This window comes from Chiloscyllium plagiosum, unplaced genomic scaffold, assembly GCF_037043375.1.
Source record: "Chiloscyllium plagiosum isolate Xiang-an unplaced genomic scaffold, Cpla_swu_hap1 HiC_scaffold_19, whole genome shotgun sequence".
In the NCBI taxonomy this organism is placed as follows: Eukaryota; Metazoa; Chordata; class Chondrichthyes; order Orectolobiformes; family Hemiscylliidae; genus Chiloscyllium; species Chiloscyllium plagiosum.
This window is the reverse complement of record NW_028270157.1, coordinates 77,896,185-77,922,471: the sequence shown is the minus strand read 5'-3', so window position 1 is coordinate 77,922,471 and position 26,287 is coordinate 77,896,185. Positions and strand designations below refer to the sequence as shown.

The 26,287-nt window shown below is 54.1% G+C and overlaps 1 protein-coding gene across 4 annotated transcripts in view; it reads right to left on the bottom strand.

Annotated features, from left to right (window-relative positions):
* The window catches only part of LOC148146823 (microtubule-actin cross-linking factor 1, isoforms 6/7-like), a 179,281-nt gene that overhangs the window by 41,367 nt on the left and 111,627 nt on the right, over positions 1 to 26,287 (bottom strand). For 3 of the 4 annotated variants that reach the window (XM_087996923.1, XM_087996925.1, XM_087996924.1), the window contains 2 exons: positions 19,556 to 19,673; positions 18,109 to 18,290 (listed from right to left, as the gene is read on the bottom strand). In XM_087996923.1, coding sequence (XP_087853049.1) covers positions 18,109 to 18,290; positions 19,556 to 19,673 — 300 coding nt within the window. Of the gene's footprint in view, positions 1 to 18,108; positions 18,310 to 19,555; positions 19,674 to 26,287 lie in introns of those variants that run through there. The other variant, XM_087996926.1, reaches the window with a different exon arrangement.

Genomic DNA, 26,287 nt, shown 5'->3' with positions numbered 1-26,287 from the left:
AGAGGCCATTCAGCCATTACCCCTTTGCACCAATCCCCCGAAGAGCAGTCCACCCAAACCAGGCCCTTATCTTATCCCTGTACCACCACATTTCCCATGGCCAACCCACCTAACCTGCACACCGACGATGGGAGGAAAGCAGAGCACCTGAAGTAAAGCTACACATCCATGAGGAGAATGTGCAAACTTCACACAGACAGTTCGATGGTAGAATTGAAACTGGGCTGCTAAGAGAGCAGGTGCTGCTCAAGGAACTGAATGGTATGCTGTTTGTCCTATGACCCACTAGGGAGGAAATTTCAAGTCCCTATCCAATCAGACCCATATGTGACTCCTGACCCAAAGTATCAGTTGCCAAGAAAACACCAAGTACAATTAGGGCTGGTCAGTAAAGCCTGGCTATGTAGCAATGCTAGATAGAGGCAGGAGGCTGGAAGAACACAGCAATGCAGGCAGCATCAACGCAATCCCTCCTCCTGCTGCTGCCTGCCTTGCTGTGTTCCCTCTCCCTCCTGATGCTGAACACTACCCCTGCTCATGACTCCACCCCCATTCCCCCCACCACCACACCCACTCCAGGTACTGGCTCCGACCCCACTCCCAGCTCTATACCCACACCAGCTCCCAGCTCCCAGCCCTGCCCAGTTTTCACCATCCCCCCAGACCTCCCCCTCACTGAGGACGAACGATCAGTCCTCAGCAAAGGACTCACCTTTGTCCCCCTCCGTCCACGCATCAATGAATTTAATACACGCCGTGACATCGAACAATTCTTCCGTCGCCTCCGCCTCCCAGCTTACTTTCACAATCAGGATTCCCGCCCATCTTCCGAGGACCCCTTCGCCCACCTCCAACACACTGCATCCACCTGGACACCCCGTGCTGGCCTATTACCTGCCCTCGACCTCTTCATTTCCAACTGCCGCCGGGACATTAACCGCCTCAACCTGTCGACCCCCCTCCCCCACTCTAACCTCTCACCCTCACAACGCGCAGCCCTCCAATCCCTCTGCTCCAATCCTGACCTCACCATCAAGCCAGCGGACAAAGGGGGCGCAGTGGTAGTCTGGCGCACTGACCTCTACATCGCTGAAGCCAAACGCCAACTCGAGGACATCTCTTTCTACTGCCCCCTCAACCATGACCCCACCCCCCATGACCAAACCATCATCTCCCAGACCATACAGAACCTCATCACCTCAGGAGATCTCCCACCCACAGCTTCCAACCTCATAGTCCGGGAACCCCGCACTGCCCAGTTCTACCTCCTTCCCAAGATCCACAAGCCTGACCACCCTGGCCGACCCATTGTCTCAGCATGCTCCTGCCCCACTGAACTCATCTCTACCTACCTCGACACTGTCCTATCCCCCCTAGTCCAGGAACTCCCCACATACGTTCGAGACACCACCCACGCCCTCCACCTCCTCTAAGACTTCCGTTTCCCCGGCCCCAATGCCTGATCTTCACCATGGATATCCAATCCCTCTACGCCTCCACCCGCCATGACTAGGGCCTCCAAGCCCTCAGTTTTTACCTCTCCAGACGTTCCCAACAGTACCCCTCCACCGACACTCTCATTCGTTTGGCCGAACTGGTCCTCACCCTTAACAATTTCTCCTTTGAATCCTCCCACTTCCTCCAGACCAAAGGGGTAGCCATGGGCATACGTATGGGCCCCAGCTATGCCTGTCTCTTTGTTGGCTACGTAGAGCAGTTGATCTTCCGTAATTACACCGGCACCACTCCCCACCTCTTCCTCCGCTACATTGATGACTGCATTGGCGCCACCTCATCAACTTCACCAACACATTCCACCCTGACCTTAGATTTACCTGGACCATCTCTGACACCTCCCTCCCCTTCCTGGACTTCTCCATCTCCATCAGTGACGACCGACTTGACACTGATATTTTTTACAAACCCACCGACTCCCACAGCTACCTGGATTACACCTCTTCCCACCCTATCTCTTGCAAAAATGCCATCCCGTATTCCCAATTCCTCCGCCTCCGCCATATCTGCTCCCAGGAGGAGCAGTTCCACCACAGAACACACCAGATGGCCTCCTTCTTTAGAGACCGCAATTTCCCTTCCCACGTGGTTAAAGATGCCCTCCAACGCATCTCGTCTACATCCCGCACCTCCGCCCTCAGACCCCACCCCTCCAACCGCAACAAGGACAGAACGCCCCTGGTGCTCACCTTCCACCCTACAAACCTCCGCATAAACCAAATCATCCGCCGACATTTCCGCCACCTCCAAACAGACCCCACCACCAGGGATATATTTCCCTCCCCACCCCTCTCCGCCTTCCGCAAAGACCGTTCCCTCCGTGACTACCTGGTCAGGTCCACGCCCCCCTACGACCCACCCTCCCATCCTGGCACTTTCCCCTGCCACCGCAGGAACTGTAAAACCTGTGCCCACACCTCCTCCCTCACCTCCATCCAAGGCCCTAAAGGAGCCTTCCACATCCATCAAAGTTTTACCTGCACATCCACTAATATCATTTATTGTATCCGTTGCTCCCGATGCGGTCTCCTCTACATTGGGGAGACTGGGCGCCTCCTAGCACAGCGCTTTAGGGAACATCTCCGGGACACCCGCACCAATCAACCACACCGCCCCGTGGCCCAACATTTCAACTCCCCCTCCCACTCTGCAGAGGACATGGAGGTCCTGGGCCTCCTTCACCGCCGCTCCCTCACCACCAGACCCCTGGAGGAAGAATGCCTCATCTTCCGCCTCGGAACACTTCAACCCCAGGGCATCAATGTGGACTTCAACAGTTTCCTCATTTCCCCTTACCCAACCTCACCCTAGTTCCAAACTTCCAGCTCAGCACTGTCCCCATGACTTGTCCGGACTTGTCCTACCTGCCTATCTCCTTTTCCACCTATCCACTCCACCCTCTCCTCCCTGACCTATCACCTTCATCCCCTCCCCCACTCACCAATTGTACTCTATGCTATTTTCTCCCCACCCCCGCACTCCTCTAGCTTATCTCTCCACCCTTCAGGCTCACTGCCTTTATTCCTGATGAAGGGCTTTTGCCCGAAACGTCGATTTTGAAGCTCCCTGGATGCTGCCTGAACTGCTGTGCTCTTCCAGCACCACTAATCCAGAATCTGGTTTCCAGCATCTGCAGTCATTGTTTTTACCTCGTGGTCCTCCCCCTCCTGATGCTGCCTGCCTTGCTGTGTCCCTCTCCCTCCTGGTACTGCCTGCCTTGCTGTGTTCCTCTCCCTCCTGATGCTGCCCGCCTTGCTGTGTTCCTCTCCCTCCTGATGCTGCCTGCCTTGCTGTGTTCCTCTCCCTCCTGATGCTGCCTGCCTTGCTGTGTTCACCCAGCCTCCTGATACTGCCTGCCTTGCTGTCTTCCTCTCCCTCCTGATACTGCCTGCCTTGCTGTGTTCCTCTCCCTCCTAATGCTGCCTGCCTTGCTGTGTCCCTCTCCCTCCTGATACTGCCTGCCTTGCTGTGTTCCTCTCCCTCCTGATGCTGCCTGCCTTGCTGTATTCCTCTCCCTCCTGGTACAGCCTGCCTTGCTGTGTCCCTCTCCCTCCTGATACTGCCTGCCTTGCTGTGTTCCTCTCCCTCCTGATGCTGCCTACCTTGCTGTCTTCCTCTCCCTCCTGATGCTGCCTGCCTTGCTGTGTTTATCTCCCTCCTAATGCTGCCTGCCTTGCTGTGTTCCTCTCCCCACTAATGCTGCCTGCCTTGCTGTGTTCCTCTCCCTCCTGATACTGCCTGCCTTGCTGTGTTCCTCTCCCTCCTGATGCTGCCTGCCTTGCTGTGTCCCTCTCCCTCCTGATGCTGTCTGCCTTGCTGTGTTTATCTCCCTCCTAATGCTGCCTGCCTTGCTGTGTCCCTCTCCCTCCTGATACTGCCTGCCTTGTTGTGTTCCTCTCCCTCCTGATACTGCCTGCCTTGCTGTGTCACTCTCCCTCCTGTTACTGCCTGCCTTGCTGTTTTCCCTCTCCCTCCTGATGCTGCCTGCATTGCTGTGTCCCTCTCCCTCCTGATGCTGCCTGCCTTGCTGTGTCCCTCTCCCTCCTGATACTGCCTGCCTTGCTGTGTCACTCTCCCTCCTGATACTGCCTGCCTTGCTGTGTTCCCCCAGCCTCCTGATGCTGCCTGCCTTGCTGTGTCCCTCTCCCTCCTGATGCTGCCTGCCTTGCTGTGTTCCTCTCCCTCCTGATGCTGCCTGCCTTGCTGTGTTCCTCTCCCACCTGATGCTGCCTGTCTTGCTGTGTTTATCTCCCTCCTAATGCTGCCTGCCTTGCTGTGTCCCTATCGCTCCTGATACTGCCTGCCTTGCTGTGTCCCTCTCCCTCCTGATGCTGTCTGCCTTGCTGTCTTCCTCTCCCTCCTGATGCTGCCTGTCTTGCCGTGTTCTCCCAGCCTCCTGATACTGCCTGCCTTGCTGTGTCCCTATCCCTCCTGATACTGCCTGGTTGCTGTCTTCCTCTCCCTCCTGATGCGGCCTGCCATGCTGTGTTTATCTCCTTCCTAATGCTGCCTGCCTTGCTGTGTTCACCCAGCCTCCTGATGCTGCCTGCCTTGCTGTCTTCCTCTCCTTCCTGATACTGCCTGCCTTGCTGTGTTCCTCTCCCTCCTGATGCTGCCTGCCTTGCTGTGTTCCTCTCCTTCCTGATACTGCCTGCCTTGCTGTGTCCCTCTCCCTCCAGATGCTGCCTGCCTTGCTGTCTTCCTCTCCCTACTGATCCTGCCTGCCTTGCTGTGTCCCTCTCCATCCTGATGCTGCCTGCCTTGCTGTGTCCCTCTCCCTCCTGATACTGCCAGCCTTGCTGTGTTCCTCTCCCTCCTGATGCTGCCTGCCTTGCTGTGTTCCTCTCCCTCCTAATGCTGCCTGCCTTGCTGTCTTCCTCTCCCTCCTGATACTGCCTGCCTTGCTGTGTTCCTCTCCCTCCTGATGCTGCCTGCCTTGCTGTGTCCCTCTCCCTCCTGATGCTGCCTGCCCAGCTGTGTCCTTCTCCCTCCTGATACTGCCTGCCTTGCTGTGTTCCCCCAGCTTCCTGATGCTGCCTGCCTTGCTATGTCCCTCTCCCTCCTGATGCTGCCTGCCTTGCTGTGTTCCTCTCCCTCCTGATGCTGCCTGCCTTGCTGTGTTTATCTCCCTCCTAATGCTGCCTGCCTTGCTGTGCCCCTATCCCTCCTGATACTGCCTGCCTTGCTGTGTCCCTCTCCCTCCTGATGCTGCCTGCCTTGCTGTGTTCCTCTCCCTCCTGATGCTGCCTGCCTTGCTGTGTTTATCTCCCTCCTAATGCTGCCTGCCTTGCTGTGCCCCTATCCCTCCTGATACTGCCTGCCTTGCTGTGTCCCTCTCCCTCCTGATGCTGCCTGCCTTGCTGTGTTCCTCTCCCACCTGATGCTGCCTGCCTTGCTGTGTTTATCTCCCTCCTAATGCTGCCTGCCTTGCTGTGCCCCTATCCCTCCTGATACTGCCTGCCTTGCTGTGTTCCCCTCCCTCCTGATACTGCCTGCCTTGCTGTGTTCACCCAGCCTCCTGATGCTGCCTGCCTTGCTGTGTCCCTCTCCCTCCTGATGCTATCTGCCTTGCTGTCTTCCTCTCCTTCCTGATACTGCCTGCCTTGCTGTGTTCCTCTCCCTCCTGATGCTGCCTGCCTTGCTGTCTTCCTCTCCTTCCTGATACTGCCTGCCTTGCTGTGTTCCTCTCCCTCCTGATGCTGCTTGCCTTGCTGTGTTCCTCTCTCTCCTGATTCTGCCTGCCTTGCTGTGTCCCCCAGCCTCCTGATGCTGCCTGCCTTGCTGTGTCCCTCTCCCTCCAGATGCTGCCTGCCTTGCTGTCTTCCTCTCCCTCCTGATCCTGCCTGCCTTGCTGTGTCCCTCTCCCTCCTGATACTGCCTGCCTTGCTGTGTCCATCTCCCTCCTGATACTGCCGGCCTTGCTGTCTTCCTCTCCCTCCTTATGCTGTCTGCCTTGCTATCTTCCTCTCCCTCCTAATGCTGCCTGCCTTGCTGTGTCCCTCTCCCTCCTGATGCTGCATGCCTTGCTGTGTCGCTCTCCCTCCTGATACTGCCTGCCTTGCTATGTTCCCTCTCCCTCCTGATGCTGCCTTCCTTGCTGTGTTCCTCTCCCTCCTGATGCTGCCTGCCTTGCTGTGTCACTCTCCCTCCTGATACTGCCTGCCTTGCTGTGTTCCCCCAGCCTCCTGATGCTGCCTGCCTTGCTGTGTTCCTCTCCCTCCTGATGCTGCCTGCCTTGCTGTGTCCCTCTCCCACCTGATGCTGCCTGCTTTGCTGTGTTTATCTCAATCCTAATGCTGCCTGCCTTGCTGTGTTCATCTTCCTCCTGATGCTGCCTGCCTTGCTGTGTTCATCTTCCTCCTGATGCTGCCTGCCTTGCTGTGTTCCTCTCTCTCCTGATGCTGCCTGCCTTGCTGTGTTTATCTCCTTCCTAATGCTGCCTGCCTTGCTGTGTCCCTCTCCCTCCTGAAATTGCCTGCCTTGCTGTGTCCCTCTCCCTCCTGATGCTGCCTGCCTTGCTGTCTTCATCTCCCTCCAGATGCTGCCTGCCTTGCTGTGTTTCTCTCCTACCAAATGCTGCCTGCCTTGCTGGGTTCTCCCAGCCTCCTGATGCTGCCTGCCTTGCTGTCTTCCTCACCCTCCTGATGCTGCCTGCCTTGCTGTGTTCATCTCCCTCCAGATGCTGCCTGCCTTGCTGTGTTTATCTCCTACCAAGTGCTGCCTGCCTTGCTGGGTTCTCCCAGCCTCCTGATGCTGCCTGCCTTGCTGTGTTCCTCTCCTTCCTGATGCTGCCTGCCTTGCTGTCTTCCTCACCCTCCTGGTACTGCCAGCCTTGCTGTGTTCCTCTCCTTCCTGATGCTGCCTGCCTTGCTGTGTTCCTCTCCCTCCTGGTACTGCCAGCCTTGCTGTGTCCCTCTCCCTCCTGATGCTGCCTGCCTTGCTGTGTTCCTCTCCCTCCTGATGCTGCCTGCCTTGCTGTCTTCCTCTCCCTCCCGATGCTGCCTGCCTTGCTGTGTTTATCTCCCTCCTAATGCTGCCTGCCTTGCTGTGTTCCTCTCCCTCCTAATGCTGCCTGCCTTGCTGTCTTCCTCTCCCTCCTGATGCTGCCTGCCTTGCTGTGTTTATCTCCCTCCTAATGCTGCCTGCCTTGCTGTGTCGCTCTCCCTCCTGATACTGCCTGCCTTGCTGTGTTCCTCTCCCTCCTGATGCTGCCTGCCTTGCTGTGTCCCTCTCCCACCTGTTACTGCTTGCCTTGCTGTTTCTCTCCCTCCTGATGCTGCCTGCCTTGCTGTGTTCCAATCCCTCCTGATGCTGCCTGCCTTGCTGTGTTCCTCTCCCACCTGTTACTGCTTGCCTTGCTGTTTCTCTCCCTCCTGATGCTGCCTGCCTTGCTGTGTTCCAATCCCTCCTGATGCTGCCTGCCTTGCTGTGTCCCTCTCATTTCTGATACTGCCTGCCTTGCTGTGTTCCCTCTCCCTCCTGATGCTGCCTGCCTTGCTGTTTTCCCTCTCCCTCCTGATGCTGCCTGCCTTGCTGTGTCCCTCTCCCTCCTGATGCTGCCTGCCTAGCTGTGTCCATCTCCCTCCTGATACTGCCTGCCTTGCTGTGTAGCTCTCCCTCCTGATACTGCCTGCCTTGCTGTGTCCATCTCCCTCCTGATACTGCCTGCCTTGCTGTGTTCCTCTCCCTCCTGATGCTGCCTGCCTTGCTGTGTCCCTCTCCCTCCTGATACTGCCTGCATTTGCTGTGTCCCTCTCCCTCCTGATGCTGCCTGCCTTGCTGTGTCCCTCTCCCTCCTGATGCTGCCTGCCTAGCTGTGTTCCTCTCCCTCCTGATGCTGCCTGCCTTGCTGTGTCCCTCTCCCTCCTGATACTGCCTGCCTTGCTGTGTTCCTCTCCCTCCTGATGCTGCCTGCCTTGCTGTGTCCCTCTCCCTCCTGATACTGCCTGCATTTGCTGTGTCCCTCTCCCTCCTGATGCTGCCTGCCTTGCTGTGTCCCTCTCCCTCCTGATACTGCCTGCCTTGCTGTTCCTCTCCCTCCTGATGCTGCCTGCCTTGCTGTGTCCCTCTCCCTCCAGTTACTGCCTGCCTTGCTGTCTTCCTCTCCCTCCTGATACTGCCTGCCTTGCTGTGTTCCTCTCCTTCCCAATGCTGCCTGCCTTGTTGTGTCCCTCTCCCTCCTAATGCTGACTGCCTTGCTGTGTCCCTCTCCCTCCTGATACTGCCTGCCTTGCTGTGTTCCTCTTCCTCCTGATGCTGCCTGCCTTGCTGTGCTCCTCTTCCTCCTGTTCCTGCCTGCCTTGCTGTTCCTCTCCCTCCTGATGCTGCCTGCCTTGCTGTGTCCCTCTCCCTCCGGTTACTGCCTGCCTTGCTGTTCCTCTCCCTCCTGATACTGCCTGACTTGCTGTGTCCCTCTCCCTCCTGATACTGCCTGACTTGCTGTGTCCCTCTCCCTCCTGATACTGCCTGCCTTCTGTGTTCCCTCTCCCTCCAGTTACTGCCTGCCTTGCTGTCTTCCTCTCCCTCCTGATACTGCCTGCCTTGCTGTGTTCCTCTCCTTCCCAATGCTGCCTGCCTTGTTGTGTCCCTCTCCCTCCTAATGCTGACTGCCTTGCTGTGTCCCTCTCCCTCCTGATACTGCCTGCCTTGCTGTGTTCCTCTTCCTCCTGATGCTGCCTGCCTTGCTGTGTTCCTCTTCCTCCTGTTCCTGCCTGCCTTCCTGTTCCTCTCCCTCCTGATGCTGCCTGCCTTGCTGTGTCCCTCTCCCTCCGGTTACTGCCTGCCTTGCTGTTCCTCTCCCTCCTGATACTGCCTGACTTGCTGTGTCCCTCTCCCTCCTGATACTGCCTGACTTGCTGTGTCCCTCTCCCTCCTGATACTGCCTGACTTGCTGTGTCCCTCTCCCTCCTGATACTGCCTGACTTGCTGTGTCCCTCTCCCTCCTGATACTGCCTGCCTTCTGTGTTCCCTCTCCCTCCTGATACTGCCTGCCTTGCTGTGTCACTCTCCCTCCTGATGCTGCCTGCCTTGCTGTGTCCCTCTCCCTCCTGATGCTGCCTGCCTTGCTGTGTTCCTCTCCCTCCTGATAGTGCCTGCCTTGCTGTGTCACTCTCCCTCCTGATACTGCCTGCCTGGCTGTGTTCCCCCAGCCTCCTGATGCTGCCTGCCTTGCTGTGTTCCTCTCCCTCCTGATGCTGCCTGCCTTGCTGTGTCCCTCTCCCTCCTGATGCTGCCTGCCTTGCTGTGTTTATCTCCCTCCTAATGCTGCCTGCCTTGCTGTGTCACTCTCCCTCCTGATACTGCCTGCCTTGCTGTGTTCCTCCAGCCTACTGATGCTCCCTGCCTTGCTGTGTTCCTCTCCCTCCTGATGCTGCCTGCCTTGCTGTGTTCCTCTCCCTCCTGATGCTGCCTGCCTTGCTGTGTTCCCTCTCCCACCTGATGCTGCCTGCCTTGCTGTGTTTATCTCCCTCCTGATACTGCCTGCCTTGCTGTCTTCCTCTCCCTCCTGATACTGCCTGCCTTGTTGGGTTCCCCCAGCCTACTGATGCTGCCTGCCTTGCTGTGTTCCTCTCCCTCCTGATGCTGCCTGCCTTGCTGTGTTCCCTCTCCCACCTGATGCTGCCTGCCTTGCTGTGTTTATCTCCCTCCTAATACCGCCTGCCTTGCTGTCTTCCTCTCCCTCCTGATGCTGCCTGTCTTGCTGTGTTGATCTCCCTCCTAATGCTGCCTGCCTTGCTGTGTTCATCTCCCTCCTGATGCTGCCTGCCTTGCTGTGTTCCTCTCTCTCCTGATGCTGCCTGCCTTGTTATCTTCCTCTCCCTCCTGATACCGCCTGCCTTGCTGTCTTCCTCTCCCTCCTGATGGTGCCTGCCTTGCTGTGTTCCCTCTCCCACCTGATGCTGCCTGCCTTGCTGTGTTTATCTCCCTCCTAATACCGCCTGCCTTGCTGTCTTCCTCTCCCTCCTGATGCTGCCTGTCTTGCTGTGTTGATCTCCCTCCTAATGCTGCCTGCCTTGCTGTGTTCATCTCCCTCCTGATGCTGCCTGCCTTGCTGTGTTCCTCTCTCTCCTGATGCTGCCTGCCTTGTTATCTTCCTCTCCCTCCTGATACCGCCTGCCTTGCTGTCTTCCTCTCCCTCCTGATGGTGCCTGCCTTGCTGTGTTCCCTCTCCCTCCTGATGCTGCCTGCCTTGCTGTCTTCCTCTCCCTCCTGATGCTGCCTGTCTTGCTGTGTTGATCTCCCTCCTAATGCTGCCTGCCTTGCTGTGTCCCTCTCCCTCCTGAAATTGCCTGCCTTGCTGTGTCCCTCTCCCTCCTGATGCTGCCTGCCTTGCTGTCTTCCTCTCCCTCCAGATGCTGCCTGCCTTGCCGTGTTCTCCCAGCCTCCTGATACTGCCTGCCTTGCTGTCTTCATCTCCCTCCTGATGCTGCCTGCCTTGCTGTGTTTATCTCCTACCAAATGCTGCCTGCCTTGCCGTGTTCTCCCAGCCTCCTGATGCCGCCTGCCTTGCTGTGTTCCTCTCCTTCCTGATGCTGCCTGCCTTGCTGTGTTCCTCTCCCACCTGATGCTGCCTGCCTTGCTGTGTCCCTCTTCCTCCTGATACTGCCTGCCTTGCTATGTTCCCCCTCCCTCCTGATGTTGCCTTCCTTGCTGTGTTCCTCTCCCTCCTGATGCTGCCTGCCTTGCTGTGTCACTCTCCCTCCTGATACTGCCTGCCTTGCTGTGTTCCCCCAGCCTCCTGATGCTGCCTGCCTTGCTGTCTTCCTCACCCTCCTGATGCTGCCTGCCTTGCTGTGTTCACCCAGCCTCCTGATGCTGCCTGCCTTGCTGTCTTCCTCACCCTCCTGATGCTGCCTGCCTTGCTGTGTTCACCCAGCCTCCTGATGCTGCCTGCCTTGCTGTCTTCCTCACCCTCCTGATGCTGCCTGCCTTGCTGTGTTCCTCTCCTTCCTGATGCTGCCTGCCTTGCTGTGTTTATCTCCCTCCTAATGCTGCCTGCCTTGCTGTGTTCCTCTCCCTCCTAATGCTGCCTGCCTTGCTGTGTTCCTCTCCCTCCTAATGCTGCCTGCCTTGCTGTGTTCCTCTCCTTCCTGATGCTGCCTGCCTTGCTGTGTTTATCTCCCTCCTAATGCTGCCTGCCTTGCTGTGTTCCTCTCCCTCCTAATGCTGCCTGCCTTGCTGTGTTCCTCACCCTCCTGATGCTGCCTGCCTTGCTGTCTTCCTCACCCTCCTGATGCTGCCTGCCTTGCTGTGTTCCTCTCCCTCCTGATGCTGCCTGCCTTGCTGTGTCCCTCTCCCACCTGATGCTGCCTGCTTTGCTGTGTTTATCTCAATCCTAATGCTGCCTGCCTTGCTGTGTTCATCTTCCTCCTGATGCTGCCTGCCTTGCTGTGTTCATCTTCCTCCTGATGCTGCCTGCCTTGCTGTGTTCCTCTCTCTCCTGATGCTGCCTGCCTTGCTGTGTTCCTCACCCTCCTGATGCTGCCTGCCTTGCTGTGTCCCTCTCCCTCCTGATGCTGCCTGCCTTGCTGTATTCACCCAGCCTCCTGATGCTGCCTGCCTTGCTGTGTTCCTCTCCTTCCTGATGCTGCCTGCCTTGCTGTGTCCCTCTCCCTTCTGATACTGCCTGCCTTGCTGTGTCCCCCTCCCTCCTGATGCTGCCTGCCTTGCTGTGTTCCTCTCCCTCCTAATGCTGCCTGCCTTGCTGTCTTCCTCTCCCTCCTGATGCTGCCTGCCTTGCTGTGTTTATCTCCCTCCTAATGCTGCCTGCCTTGCTGTGTCGCTCTCCCTCCTGATACTGCCTGCCTTGCTGTGTTCTTCCCCCTCCTGATACTGCCTGCCTTGCTGTGTTCCCTCTCCCTCCTGAAGCTGCCTGCCTTGCTGTGTCCCTCTCCCTCCTGATGCTGCCTGCCTTGCTGTGTTCCTCTCCCTCCTGATGCTGCCTGCCTTGCTGTGTCCCTCTCCCACCTGTTACTGCTTGCCTTGCTGTTTCTCTCCCTCCTGATGCTGCCTGCCTTGCTGTGTTCCAATCCCTCCTGATGCTGCCTGCCTTGCTGTGTCCCTCTCATTTCTGATACTGCCCGCCTTGCTGTGTTCCCTCTCCCTCCTGATGCTGCCTGCCTTGCTGTTTTCCCTCTCCCTCCTGATGCTGCCTGCCTTGCTGTGTCCCTCTCCCTCCTGATGCTGCCTGCCTAGCTGTGTAGCTCTCCCTCCTGATACTGCCTGCCTTGCTGTGTCCATCTCCCTCCTGATACTGCCTGCCTTGCTGTGTTCCTCTCCCTCCTGATGCTGCCTGCCTTGCTGTGTCCCTCTCCCTCCTGATACTGCCTGCATTTGCTTTGTCCCTCTCACTCCTGATGCTGCCTGCCTTGCTGTTTTCCCTCTCCCTCCTGATGCTGCCTGCCTTGCTGTGTCCCTCTCCCTCCTGATGCTGCCTGCCTAGGTGTGTACCTCTCCCTCCTGATACTGCCTGCCTTGCTGTGTTCCTCTCGCTCCTGATACTGCCTGCCTTGCTGTGTTCCTCTTCCTCCTGTTCCTGCCTGCCTTGCTGTTCCTCTCCCTCCTGATGCTGCCTGCCTTGCTGTGTCCCTCTACCTCCGGTTACTGCCTGCCTTGCTGTTCCTCTCCCTCCTGATACTGCCTGACTTGCTGTGTCCCTCTCCCTCCTGATGCTGCCTGCCTTGCTGTGTTCCTCTCCCTCCTGGTACTGCCTGCCTTGCTGTGTTCCTCTCCCTCCTGATGCTGCCTGCCTTGCTGTGTCCCTCTCCCTCCTGATACTGCCTGCCTTGCTGTTCCTCTCCCTCCTGATGCTGCCTGCCTTGCTGTGTCCCTCTCCCTCCAGTTACTGCCTGCCTTGCTGTCTTCCTCTCCCTCCTGATACTGCCTGCCTTGCTGTGTTCCTCTCCCTCCTAATGCTGACTGCCTTGCTGTGTCCCTCTCCCTACTGATACTGCCTGCCTTGCTGTGTTCCTCTTCCTCCTGATGCTGCCTGCCTTGCTGTGTCCCTCTCCCTCCTGATACTGCCTGCCTTGCTGTGTTCCTCTTCCTCCTGTTCCTGCCTGCCTTGCTGTTCCTCTCCCTCCTGATGCTGCCTGCCTTGCTGTGTCCCTCTCCCTCCGGTTACTGCCTGCCTTGCTGTTCCTCTCCCTCCTGATACTGCCTGACTTGCTGTGTCCCTCTCCCTCCTGATACTGCCTGCCTTCTGTGTTCCCTCTCCCTCCTGATACTGCCTGCCTTGCTGTGTCACTCTCCCTCCTGATGCTGCCTGCCTTGCTGTGTCACTCTCCCTCCTGATGCTGCCTGCCTTGCTGTGTTCCTCTCCCTCCTGATACTGCCTGCCTTGCTGTGTCACTCTCCCTCCTGATACTGCCTGCCTGGCTGTGTTCCCCCAGCCTCCTGATGCTGCCTGCCTTGCTGTGTTCCTCTCCCTCCTGATGCTGCCTGCCTTGCTGTGTCCCTCTCCCTCCTGATGCTGCCTGCCTTGCTGTGTTTATCTCCCTCCTAATGCTGCCTGCCTTGCTGTGTCACTCTCCCTCCTGATACTGCCTGCCTTGCTGTGTTCCTCCAGCCTACTGATGCTCCCTGCCTTGCTGTGTTCCTCTCCCTCCTGATGCTGCCTGCCTTGCTGTGTTCCTCTCCCTCCTGATGCTGCCTGCCTTGCTGTGTTCCCTCTCCCACCTGATGCTGCCTGCCTTGCTGTGTTTATCTCCCTCCTGATACTGCCTGCCTTGCTGTCTTCCTCTCCCTCCTGATACTGCCTGCCTTGTTGGGTTCCCCCAGCCTACTGATGCTGCCTGCCTTGCTGTGTTCCTCTCACTCCTGATGCTGCCTGCCTTGCTGTGTTCCCTCTCCCACCTGATGCTGCCTGCCTTGCTGTGTTTATCTCCCTCCTAATACCGCCTGCCTTGCTGTCTTCCTCTCCCTCCTGATGCTGCCTGTCTTGCTGTGTTGATCTCCCTCCTAATGCTGCCTGCCTTGCTGTGTCCCTCTCCCTCCTGATACTGCCTGCCTTGCTGTGTCCCTCTCCCTCCTGATACTGCCTGTCTTGCTGTGTTCCTCTCCCTCCTGATGCTGCCTGCCTTGCTGTGTTCCTCTCCCTCCTGATGCTGCCTGCCTTGCTGTGTCCCTCTCCCTCCTGGTACTGCCTGCCTTGCTGTGTTCCTCTCCATCCTGATGCTGCCTGCCTTGGTGTCTTCCCCTCCCTCCTGATACTGCCTGCATTGCTGTCTTCCTCTCCCTCCTGATGGTGCCTGCCTTGCTCTATCCCTCTCCCTCCTGATGCTGCCTGCCTTGCTCTGTCCCTCTCCCTCCTGATGCTGCCTGCCTTGCTGTGTTCCTCTCCCTCCTGATGCTGCCTGCCTTGCTGTGTTTATCTCAATCCTAATGCTGCCTGCCTTGCTGTGTTCATCTCCCTCCTGATACTGCCTGCCTTGCTGTCTTCATCTCCCTCCTGATGCTGCCTGCCTTGCTGTGTTTATCTCCTACCAAATGCTGCCTGCCTTGCTGTGTTCACCCAGCCTCCTGATGCTGCCTGCCTTGCTGTGTTCCTCTCCTTCCTGATGCTGCCTGCCTTGCTGTGTTCCTTTCCCTCCTGATGCTGCCTGCCTTGCTGTCTTCCTCTCCCTCCTGATGCTGCCTGCCTTGCTGTGTTTATCTCCCTCCTAATGCTGCCTGCCTTGCTGTGTTCCTCTCCCTCCTGATACTGCCTGCCTTGCTGTGTTCCTCTTCCTCCTGTTCCTGCCTGCCTTGCTGTTCCTCTCCCTCCTGATGCTGCCTGCCTTGCTGTGTTCCTTTCCCTCCTGATGCTGCCTGCCTTGCTGTCTTCCTCTCCCTCCTGATGCTGCCTGCCTTGCTGTGTTTATCTCCCTCCTAATGCTGCCTGCCTTGCTGTGTTCCTCTCCCTCCGGTTACTGCCTGCCTTGCTGTTCCTCTCCCTCCTGATACTGCCTGCCTTGCTGTCTTCCTCTCTCTCCTGATACTGCCTGCCTTGCTGGGTTCCCCCAGCCTACTGATGCTGCCTGCCTTGCTGTGTTCCTCTCCCTCCTGATGCTGCCTGCCTTGCTGTGTTCCCTCTCCCACGTGATGCTGCCTGCCTTGCTGTGTTTATCTCCCTCCTGATACTGCCTGCCTTGCTGTCTTCCTCTCCCTCCTGATGCTGCCTGTCTTGCTGTGTTGATCTCCCTCCTAATGCTGCCTGCCTTGCTGTGTCCCTCTCCCTCCTGATACTGCCTGCCTTGCTGTGTCCCTCTCCCTCCTGATACTGCCTGCCTTGCTGTGTCCCTCTCCCTCCTGGTACTGCCTGCCTTGCTGTGTTCCTCTCCATCCTGATGCTGCCTGCCTTGGTGTCTTCCCCTCCCTCCTGATACTGCCTGCCTTGCTGTCTTCCTCTCCCTCCTGATGGTGCCTGCCTTGCTCTGTCCCTCTCCCTCCTGATGCTGCCTGCCTTGCTCTGTCCCTCTCCCTCCTGATGCTGCCTGCCTTGCTGTGTTCCTCTCCCTCCTGATGCTGCCTGCCTTGCTGTGTTTATCTCAATCCTAATGCTGCCTGCCTTGCTGTGTTCATCTCCCTCCTGATGCTGCCTGCCTTGCTGTGTTCCTCTCCCTCCTGATGCTGCCTGCCTTGTTGTCTTCCTCTCCCTCCTGATACTGCCAGCCTTGCTGTGGTTATCTCCCTCCTAATGCTGCCTGCCTTGCTGTGTCCCTCTCCCTCCTGAAACTGCCTGCCTTGCTGTTTTCCCTCTCCCTCCTGATGCTGCCTGCCTTGCTGTCTTCCTCTCCCTCCAGATGCTGCCTGCCTTGCCGTGTTCTCCCAGCCTCCTGATACTGCCTACCTTGCTGTCTTCCTCTCCCTCCTGATGCTGCCTGCCTTGCTGTGTTCACCCAGCCTCCTGATACTGCCTGCCTTGCTGTGTTCCTCTCCTTCCTGATGCTGCCTGCCTTGCTGTGTTCCTCTCCCTCCTGGTACTGCCAGCCTTGCTGTGTCCCTCTCCCTTCTGATACTGCCTGCCCTGCTGTGTTCCTCTCCCTCCTGATGCTGTCTGCCTTGCTGTCTTCCTCTCCCTCCTGATGCTGCCTGCCTTGCTGTGTTTATCTCCCTCCTAATGCTGCCTGCCTTGCTGTCTTCCTCTCCCTCCTGATGCTGCCTGCCTTGCTGTGTCCCTCTCACTCCTAATACTGCCTGCCTTGCTGTGTTCCTCTCCCTCCTGTTGTTGCCTACCTTGCTGTGTTCCTCCGCCTCCTGATACTGCCTGCCTTGCTGTGTTCCTCTCCCTCCTGCTGCTGCCTTCTTTGCTGTGTTCCTCTCCCTCCTGTTGCTGCCTGCCTTGCTGTGTTCCCTTGCCTCCTGATACTGCCTGCCTTGCTGTGTTCCTCTCCCTCCTGATGCTGCCTGCCTTGCTGTGTCCCTCTCCCTCCTGATACTGCCTGCCTTGCTGTGTTCCTCTCCCTCCTGATACTGCCTGCCTTGCTGTGTCCCTCTCCCTCCTGATGCTGCCTGCCTTGCTGCCTTCCTCTCCCTCCTGATGCTGCCTGCCTTGCTGTGTCCCTCTCCCTCCTGATGCTGCCTGCCTTGCTGTGTTCCTCTCCCTCCTGATGCTGCCTGTCTTGCTGTGTCCCTCTCCCTCCTGATACTGCCTGCCTTTCTGTGTTCCTCTCCCTCCTGATACTGCCTGCCTTGCTGTGTTCCTCTCCCTCCTTGCTGTGTCCCTCACCCTAAGGCAGGCAGTACCAGGAGGGAGAGGAACACAGCAAGGCAGGCAGTATCAGGAGGGAGAGGGACACAGCAAGGCAGGCAGTACCAGGAGGGAGAGGAACACAGCAAGGCAGGCAGTATCAGGAGGGAAAGGGACAGAGCAAGGCAGTCAGTATCAGGAGGGAGAGGAACACAGCAAGGGATGCAGCATCAGGAGGGAGAGAAACACAGCAGGGGAGGCAGCATTAGGAGGGAGAGAAACACTGCAAGGCAGGCAGTATCAGGAGGGAGAGGAAGACAGCAAGGCAGGCAGCAGCAGGAGGCTGGGTGAACACAGCAAGGCAGGCAGCATTAGGAGGGAGAGGAAGACAGCAAGGCAGGCAGCATCAAGAGGCTGGGTGAACACAGCAAGGCAGGCAGCATTAGGAAGGAGATAAACACAGCAAGGCAGGCAGCATCAGGAGGGAGAGGAAGACAGCAAGGCAGGCAGCAGCAGGAGGCTGGGTGAACACAGCAAGGCAGGCAGCATTAGGAAGGAGATAAACACAGCAAGGCAGGCAGCATCAGGAGGGAGAGGAAGACAGCAAGGCTGGCAGTATCAGGAGGCTGGGAGAACACGGAAAGGCAGGCAGCATCTGGAGGGAGAGGACGACAGCAAGGCAGGCAGCATCAGGAGGGAGAGGAACACAGCAAGGCAGGCAGCATCAGGTGGGAGAGGAACACAGCAAGGCAGGCAGTATCAGGAGGGAGAGGGACACAGCAAGGCAGGCAGTATCTGGAGGGAGAGGGACACAGCAAGGCAGGCAGTATCAGGAGGGAGAGGAACACAGCAAGGCAGGCAGTATCTGGAGGGAGAGGGACACAGCAAGGCAGGCAGTAACAGGAGGGAGAGGGACACAGCAAGGCAGGCAGCATCAGGAGGGAGAGGGACACAGCAAGGCAGGCAGTATCAGGAGGGAGAGGGACACAGCAAGGCAGGCAGTAACAGGAGGGAGAGGAACACAGCAAGGCAGGCAGTAACAGGAGGGAGAGGAACACAGCAAGGCAGGCAGTCTCCTGCCTGTGTATTTTCTCTTCCAGCATCTGCAGTTTTTTTGTTTCTGTGTAGCAATGCTATCATTCCATCAGCCCGGGTATCTCCTGGTGCCCCATTGTCTGATGTTTAATTGCTCAATTATTTTAGGCATTGCTTTGCTTGAAGTACCGAATAAATGCAGGTTGTTGGTAAGAATGCTTTAAAATTGGGAGTGTTGCCAGTGTCCAGTTGTTAGCCTCTTCACTCCAACATTATAGTTACGCAAACAAGCAGGAAGCTGTCATGTATTTACTGCAGATGGATTTATACATTATCATGGGGTTTAACACCAACCCTCTCTGTTTAGCCATTGGGATAAAGAAATGTACCTTTTGTGGGTGTGGGCTGTTAGGTGCTGAGTTGATGGAGGCCACACTTGCGTTCTTCCAGCTGGGAGAGCCTTTTTGGGAGTGGGGCCGTGTCTGGTTCCCAGCTGATTTCACCGTACCAATTCGGTAGCTGTCAGGAGCCAGGTACTTCTCCTTAATTTTAAGGTTGGTCCGACCTTTCACTGTTCAAATTAAGGTGTGCTGTTAACAAAAGAATCCCCCATTCTTACTGATGAAACAAGAGGCCTGAGAGAGATTCTCACTGCTGGTTGTTGTGTATTTTAATGATCTAGGTATGGATAGCAGACTAAAGCAGTAAATTTGCAGGTTAGTGAAAATTGATGGTGTTGCAAATAGTGAGAGAAATGCTTTCGACAAATAAAACAATGTAGACGGCTGAACAGAGGCAAATGGAATTTAATCTTGAAAATGAAAGGTGATGAATTGAGTGGTAGGACATTTGGAAGTATAGAGGAGCATTTCTGGATTTAAATAAAAGAAGTTGGCAATGATGCATTGGGGAAACTGACTAAAAGGCACTGGTAATGGATAGGGAAAGATCATGTGCAGGAATTACACTCTATCTGACACAAACGTCACAGGAGAGAGGTGGTTCAACCATGGCTTCCCAATGAAATTAGGGATAGTATTAGGTGCAAAGAGGCAACAGACAAAATTGCATATCAAAGCAGCAAGCTTGAGGATTGAGCACAGTTTACAATTGATTAGGTGCACTTTGTGGCAGTTGGCCCAGAGCCTGAACAAGGAGAGGTTAATGCCACCGCTCCTTGTTCAGGCCGTCATCACTTCTCTTTAATTTTTTTGAATTTTTGATTTAGAATGTGAGCTGAAGTTGAGAATGGAGCTTTGAACAGCAGCTTGTTTTAAAATAAAAGAATAAAGAATTTGGTAATTGCACACGGGAATTGGTCGAGAAAGGTGATTGCAGATTCATTATTGAACAGTGCAGATGTTTCAGCAACAGGATGTGATTGGTCAGTCAAGGGGAGGTCAGTTGCTGGCCAGTCAACCACAGAGAATGTAGAGAATGAGAAGCCATAGATTGAACTGGTGATGACTGACGTGAATGGGCTTTGTTGGACAGCAGCCTGCATGCTTGGAAGTTGCTGGACTTTTTGGCATTGACCAGTTTGGGGTGAAGGGCCTGTCTCTGTGCTGTAGGACTTTAGAGTCAAGGGACTCTGGAAAGCTGTGTTTGGATTTTTACTTTCTCAATCATTCTTTAACTAAATATAAAACCAGAGTTTTTTGAGGAAAGAATCTCAGCTCATAAGAAATAAGTGAATATTCCTCAGAGCCTCCTGGATTAATGTGACTTCACAACTCAGGCATGATCAATTTTGTTTTTTTTCCATTCAAGGATTCCATAAAGACCGATGGTTTTGAATCTTTAGTAAGAATGGCCACATCTATGACCTTCACCAACCTCTGCAAGGATCATTCTTCACAAGGAACTCATCGAGGGGACTCCATCCCCCTCCCACTCGCACCATCACCGTACTGCGGAGAATCCGCACCATCCTCAGTTGCTGAGAGTCACCAAACTGCAAAAAGATAGAACATAGAACAATACAGCTAAGGAATAGGCTGTTTGGCCATGTTGTACTGAACATGACACTAAATTAAGCTAATCCCTTCTGCCTGCCCTCGGTCCATATCCCTCCATTCCTTGCATATTCATGTGTTTATCTAAAAGCCACTTAAACGCCCCTATCATATCTGCCTCCACCACCCCATGGTGGTGTGTTCCAGACCCCTGCCAATTTCTTTTATAAAAACTCTTGTCCCACACATCTCCTTTGAACTTTCCCTTCTCACCTTAAATGCATGCCTCTCTAGTTTTTGACATTTTAACTCTGGGAAAAAGATTCTGATAGTCAACCCTGTCTCTGCATCTCATTATTTTATCGACTTCTATCAAGTCTCCCCTCAGCCTCTGCTGCTCCAGAGAAAACAGCCCAGTTTTTCCAGCCTCTCATTTGCTCACGCCCTCTAATCCAGGCAGCACCCTGGTAAACCTCTTCTGTACCCTCTCCAAAGCCTCCACATCCTTCCTGTAATGAGGTGACCAGAACTGAACACAATACTCTAAGCACGGCCTAATCAAAATCTTAGAAAGCTGTAACATGACATCCTGACTCTTGTACTCAGTGCCCCGACCAATAAAGACAAGCATGCCACACACCTTCTTCACCACCCTATCTAATTGTGTGGCCAATCTCAGGGAGCTGTGGACTTGAACCCCAGAATCCCTCTGTACATTAATGCTGTACAGGGTCCTGCTATTAACTGTTTACTTTTCCTTAACATTTGATCTCCCAAAATGCAGCATCTCATACTTACCCAGATTAAACTCCATCTGCCATTTCTCTGCCCACATCTGTAACTGATCTCTATCCCACTGTATCCTTTGACAGCCCTGTGCACTGCCCACAACTCCACTGATCTTTGTACATCTGCAAACTTACTAACCCACCCATCTACACTTTCATCCAAGTCATTTACATCTAGATCATGAACAGCAGAGATCCCAGTACAGATCCCTTTGGAACGCCATTACTCACAGACCCTCAGCCTGACAAACACCCTTCCACCGCTATCCCCTGCCTTCTATGGACAAGCCAATTCTAAATATACACTGCCAAGTCACAGTGGATCCCTTGCATCTTAATCTGGGACATTGTTGGAATTCCACGTGGATAACATCCACCGCTCTATACTCATTAATCACCTTTGTCACCTCCATGAAAAATTCAATCAAGTTAGTAAGACAGGACCTGCCTTCCACAAAGCCATGCTGACTGTCCCTAATTAGGTCATGCTTTTTCAAATGTGTGTAAATCCTATCCCTAAGAAGTCTCTCCAATAGCTTCCCAACCACCGATGTGAGACTCGCCAGTCTATAGTTTCCTGGAGTATCCTGATTTCCCTTCTCGAACAGAGGAACAACATTAGCTAATCCCCAGTCCTCCGGGACCTCTCCATTGGCTAGTGAGGATACAAAGATCTTGGTCAAGGTCCCAGCAATCTCTTCTCTTGCCTCTCAATAACCTGGGGTAGATACCATCGGGCCCTGGGGACTTATCCACCTTAATGCTCTTTAAGTGCTATTTCTTTCCTCATCTCAAAATACTCCAGCATATTAGCATGCCCCACACTAATCTCACTCTCCTCCATATCCTCCTGCTGGGTGAATACCAACACGAAATACTCATTTAGGGTCTCACTCACATCCTCTGCTGCCAAGCACAATTTCCCTCCTTTATCCTTGAGTGATCCTACCTTCTCCCTCATTATCTCGTGGTGGGAGAACACTTTGGGGACAGAGACCACAACTGCCTCACATTTACCAAAGCCTTGGAGAGTGAAAGCAGTTACCGAGGGAAGATGTTTAATTGGGGAAAGGAAATTATGACGCTATCAGACAGGAGTTGGGAAGTACAGACTGGGAGCAATTGTTCCACAGAAAGGGCACACTAGACATGTGGAGACTATTTAAGGAGCAGTTGTTGCGAGTGATGCAAGAATTTGTTCCTCTGTGACAGGTAAGAAGGGGTAAGATTAAGGAACTTTGGATGTCGAGAACAGAGGAGCTTCTCGTCAAAAAGAAAAAGGCAGTTTATGTAAGGTGGAGGAAGCAAGGATCGAGCACAGCTTTAAAGGATTACAGGCTTGCTAGGAAGGAGCTCAGAAATGGACTGAGGAGAGCCAGGAGGGGGCACGAAAAAGGCTTGGCAGGAAGGATTAGGGAGAATCCTGCAGAGTGTGAAAATAGATACGTCCTCTGGGCCCGATGGGATTTATCCTAGGATCCTCTGGGAACCATGAGGCATGGCACTCATCCACAGATTCAATCAATAAGCACATCGACCTGGACCCAATATACCGACCACTGCAACGGACAGCTGGAACTGACAACCGGAAGCGGCAGATTCAAACCACTACAAATGCCGGAGGAAAGATCACAAAAGCGCTTCACAGGAGGCTCCCAAACACTGAGGATGTCACTGAGACAGGGGACGAAACATCTGCCACACAAATTCCCAGCTTGGCGAACAGAACCACAACAACGAGCACCCGAGCTACAAATCTTCTCACAAACTTTGAATCCTCTGGGAAGCCAGATAAGAGATTGCTGAGCCTTTGGCTTTGATCTTTAGATCATCACTGTCAACAGGAATAGTGCCAGAAGATTGGAGAATAGCAAATGTGATTCCCCTGTTTAAAAAGGAGAGTAGAGACAACCCTGGTAATTATAGACCAGTGAGCCTTACTTCAGTTATTGGTAAAGTGTTGGAAAAGTTTATAAGAGATAGGATTTATAATCATCTAGAAAAGAATAATTTGATTCGGGATAGTCAGCACGGTTTTGTGAAGGGTAGGTCATGCCTAACAAACCTTATTGAGTTCTTTGAGAAGGTGACCAAACAGGTAGATGAGAGTAAACCGGTTGATGTGGTGTATATGGATTTCAGCAAGGCGTTCGATAAGGTTCCCCACAGTCGGCTATTGTATAAAATGCGGAGGAATGGGATTGTGGGAGATATAGCAGTTTGGATGAGTAATTGGCTTGCTGAAAGAAGGCAGAGGGTGATGGTTGATGGGAAATGTTCATCCTGGAGTCCATTACAAGTGGTGTACCGCAAGGGTCGGTGTTGGGTCCACTGCGGTTCGTCATTTTTATAAATGACCTGGATGAGGGCGTAGAAGGGTGGGTGAGTAAATTTGCAGACGACACTAAGGTCGGTGGAGTTGTGGATAGTGACGAAGGATGTTGTAGGTTACAGAGAGACATAGGTAAGCTGCAGAGCTGGGCTGAGAGGTGGCAAATGGAGTTTAATGCGGACAAGTGTGAGGTGATTCACTTTGGTCGGAGTAACCGGAATGCAAAGTACTGGGCTAATGGTAAGAGTCTTGGTCGTGTAGATGAGCAGAGAGATCTCGGTGTCCAGGTACACAGATCACTGAAAGTTGCCACCCAGATTGACAGGGTTGTTAAGAAGGCATACTGACGTAATTTGCCCTCCCCTAGTTTTGTGCCTTCCCATAAGGTCCTGACTTATCCTTATTTGTAGCTGTCTTCAACCTTAAGAAGGTGTGATCACTGTTTCCAAAATGCCGTCCCATTGAGAGGTCAGTCACCTGGCCAGGCTCATTAACCAATACAAGGTGCCGAGGGACTGTCCACATACTGTTTCAAGAAACCCTCTTGGATACATTTAACAAATTTTTCCCCGACTAAGCCTCTTGCTCTAAGAGGGGGGGGTCCCAGTCAATATTACAGAAGTTAAAGTCACTCACTATGACAACCCTATTGTTATTGCATCTTTCCATAATCTGCTGATATATTTGTTCCTCAATGTCTTCGTGGCTGTTGGGGGGGGGGGGGTCTGTAGTGTAATGCTATCAGAGTGATTACAACCATCTTATTTTGAGCTGTATGCATACTGCCTCAGTGGATGAGCCCTGCCGTATGTCCTCTCTGAGTGCAGATATAACATTCTCCCTGATTAGTAATGCAACTCCTCCACCTCTTTTACCTTATAGATCAACAACATTAGCCAAAGTTGAACCACCTCTCACAAGGCAAGGTTCACAACTCCATCGACATGAACTGTCTCTGGTGCGATTCACACACAATGGCCTCACAAAACACTCGTGTTCTGTTACTTTTGGTGGGGTACATTTCTCTTTGTCCATTCAGACCCTGGAGTGAGTCTTCAATCCTGGGACTGCTGGAAGGATCAGCTCAATTCCACCAATTAATGCAAACTGACAGACTAACCTGAATAAGATCACAGACAAAACTGGGTGGGTGTTACCTGCTAGTTGTACCAAGCTTTAGTCGCTGCTATCTTGTGTAACAATGTTTGGACCTGCACTGTGCACCCAACACATTGCCTGCAAGCAAATACCCCACCAACTCCACAGCATCATCTCGGGACTGAACAAAGTGAACTTCCAAGGCAGTGCTTATGCAATCGGAATGAACTCCCTCAAGTTTAAAAAGGTAACGGTGATCTCGTCAAGGTGTTTGAGATGATTAAAGCGTTTAATAAGGTGGGGAGGTTAGGATGGCGATGGAGGAGGCCAAGGACCTGCATGTCCTTGGCGGAGTGGGAGGAGAAATTAAAGTATTCAGACACGGGACGGTTGGGTTGGTTGGTGCGGGTGTCCCAGAGGTGTTCTCTGAAACGTTCTGCAAGTAGGCGGTCTGTCTCCCCAATGTAGAGGAGACCACATCGGGTGCAGCGGATGCAGTAAATGATGTGTGTGGAGGTGCAGGTGAATTTGTGACGGATATGGAAGGATCCCTTGGGGCCTTGGAGGGAAGTGAGGGGGGAGGTATGGGCGCATGTTTTGCATTTCTTGCAGACCTCATCACCAGGGATATATTCCCCTCCCCACCCCTATCAGCGTTCCGGAAAGACCACTCCCTCCGTGACGCTCTCGTCAGGTCCACACCCCCCACCAACCCAACCTCCACTCCCGGCACCTTCCCCTGCAACTGCAAGAAATGCAAACTTTGCGCCCACACCTCCCCCCTCACCTCCATCCAAGGCCCCAAGGGATCCTTCCATATCCGTCACAAATTCACCTGCACCTCCACACACATCATTTACTGCATCCGCTGCACCCGATGTGGCCTCCTCTATATTGGGGAGACAGGCCGCCTACTTGCAGAACGTTTCAGAGAACACCTCTGGGACACCCGGACCAACCAACCCAACCGCCCTGTGGCTGAACACTTAAACTCCCCCTTCCACTCCGCCAAGGACATGCAGGTCCTTGGCCTCCTCCATCGCCAGACCATGGCAACACGACGGCTGGAGGAAGAGCGCCTCATCTTCCGCCTAGGAACCCTCCAACTACAAGGGATGAACTCAGATTTCTCCACCTTCCTCATTTCCCCTCCCCCCACCTTTTCTCAGTCCCAACCCTCGGACTCAGCACCGCCTTCTTGACCTGCGATCTTCTTCCCGACCTCTCCGCCCCCATCCCCTCTCTGGCCTATCACCCTCACCTTGACCTCCCTCCACCTATCGCATTTCCAACGCCCCTCCCCCAAGTCCCTCCTCCCTACCTTTTATCTTAGCCTGCTGAACACACTTTCCTCATTCCTGAAGAAGGGCTTATGCCCGAAACGTTGATTCTCCTGCTCCTTGGATGCTGTCTGACCTGCTGCGCTTTTCCAGCAACACATTTTTCATCTCTTTTGAACAACCAAGGGGACGTTTATAAAGTGCACAATCAGTAACGTGATGGACGGTGTCAGTAACAGAGCAATCAAGCAGCACCTGCTCAGCAATAACCTGCTCAGTGACCTGCCCAGTTTGGGTAACCCCAGGGCCACTCACCTCCTGACCTCATTACAGCCTTGGGTCAAACATGGACAGAAGAGCTGGATTCCATAGGGGCGGGGAGAGGGACAGCCCTTAACATCAAGGCTGAATTTGTCTGTGTGTGGTATCAAGGAGCCCTGGCAAAACTGGACTCAGTGGGTATCAGGGGACAAACTCTCCACGGGTTGGAGTCTACCTGACACATAGGAAGATGGTTGTGGTTCTGGGAGGTCAGTCATCTCAGCTCCAGGACACCTCTGCAGAAGTCCCTCAGCATGGTGTCCTAGGTCCAACCATCTTCAGCTGCTTCATCAATGACCTTCCCTTCATCATAAGGTCAGAAGTGGGGATGCTCGCTGATGATTGCACAATGTTCAGCATCATTCGCAACTCCTCAGATACTGAAACAGTCCATGTTCAAATTTTCATTCATTCATAGCGTCTGGGCATCACTGCCGAGAGCAGCATTTATTGCCTATTCTTTGTTGCCTTTAAAATGCAACAAAATTTGGACAATATCCAGTCTTGGGTTGATAAGTGACAAGTAGAATTTGCACCACATAACTGCCAGACAATGACCACCATCAATGAGAGACAATCTAACCACCACCACTTGACATTCAACGGTATTACCATCACCGAATCCCCTACTATCAACATCCTGGGTGTTACCATTGACTAGAAACTCAACTGGACTCACCTCATAAACACAGTGGCTACAACAGCAGGTCAGAGGCTGGGAATACTGCAGCGAGTAACTCACCACCTGACTCCCCAGAGCCTGTCCACCATTTACAAGGCATGTGTCAGGAGTG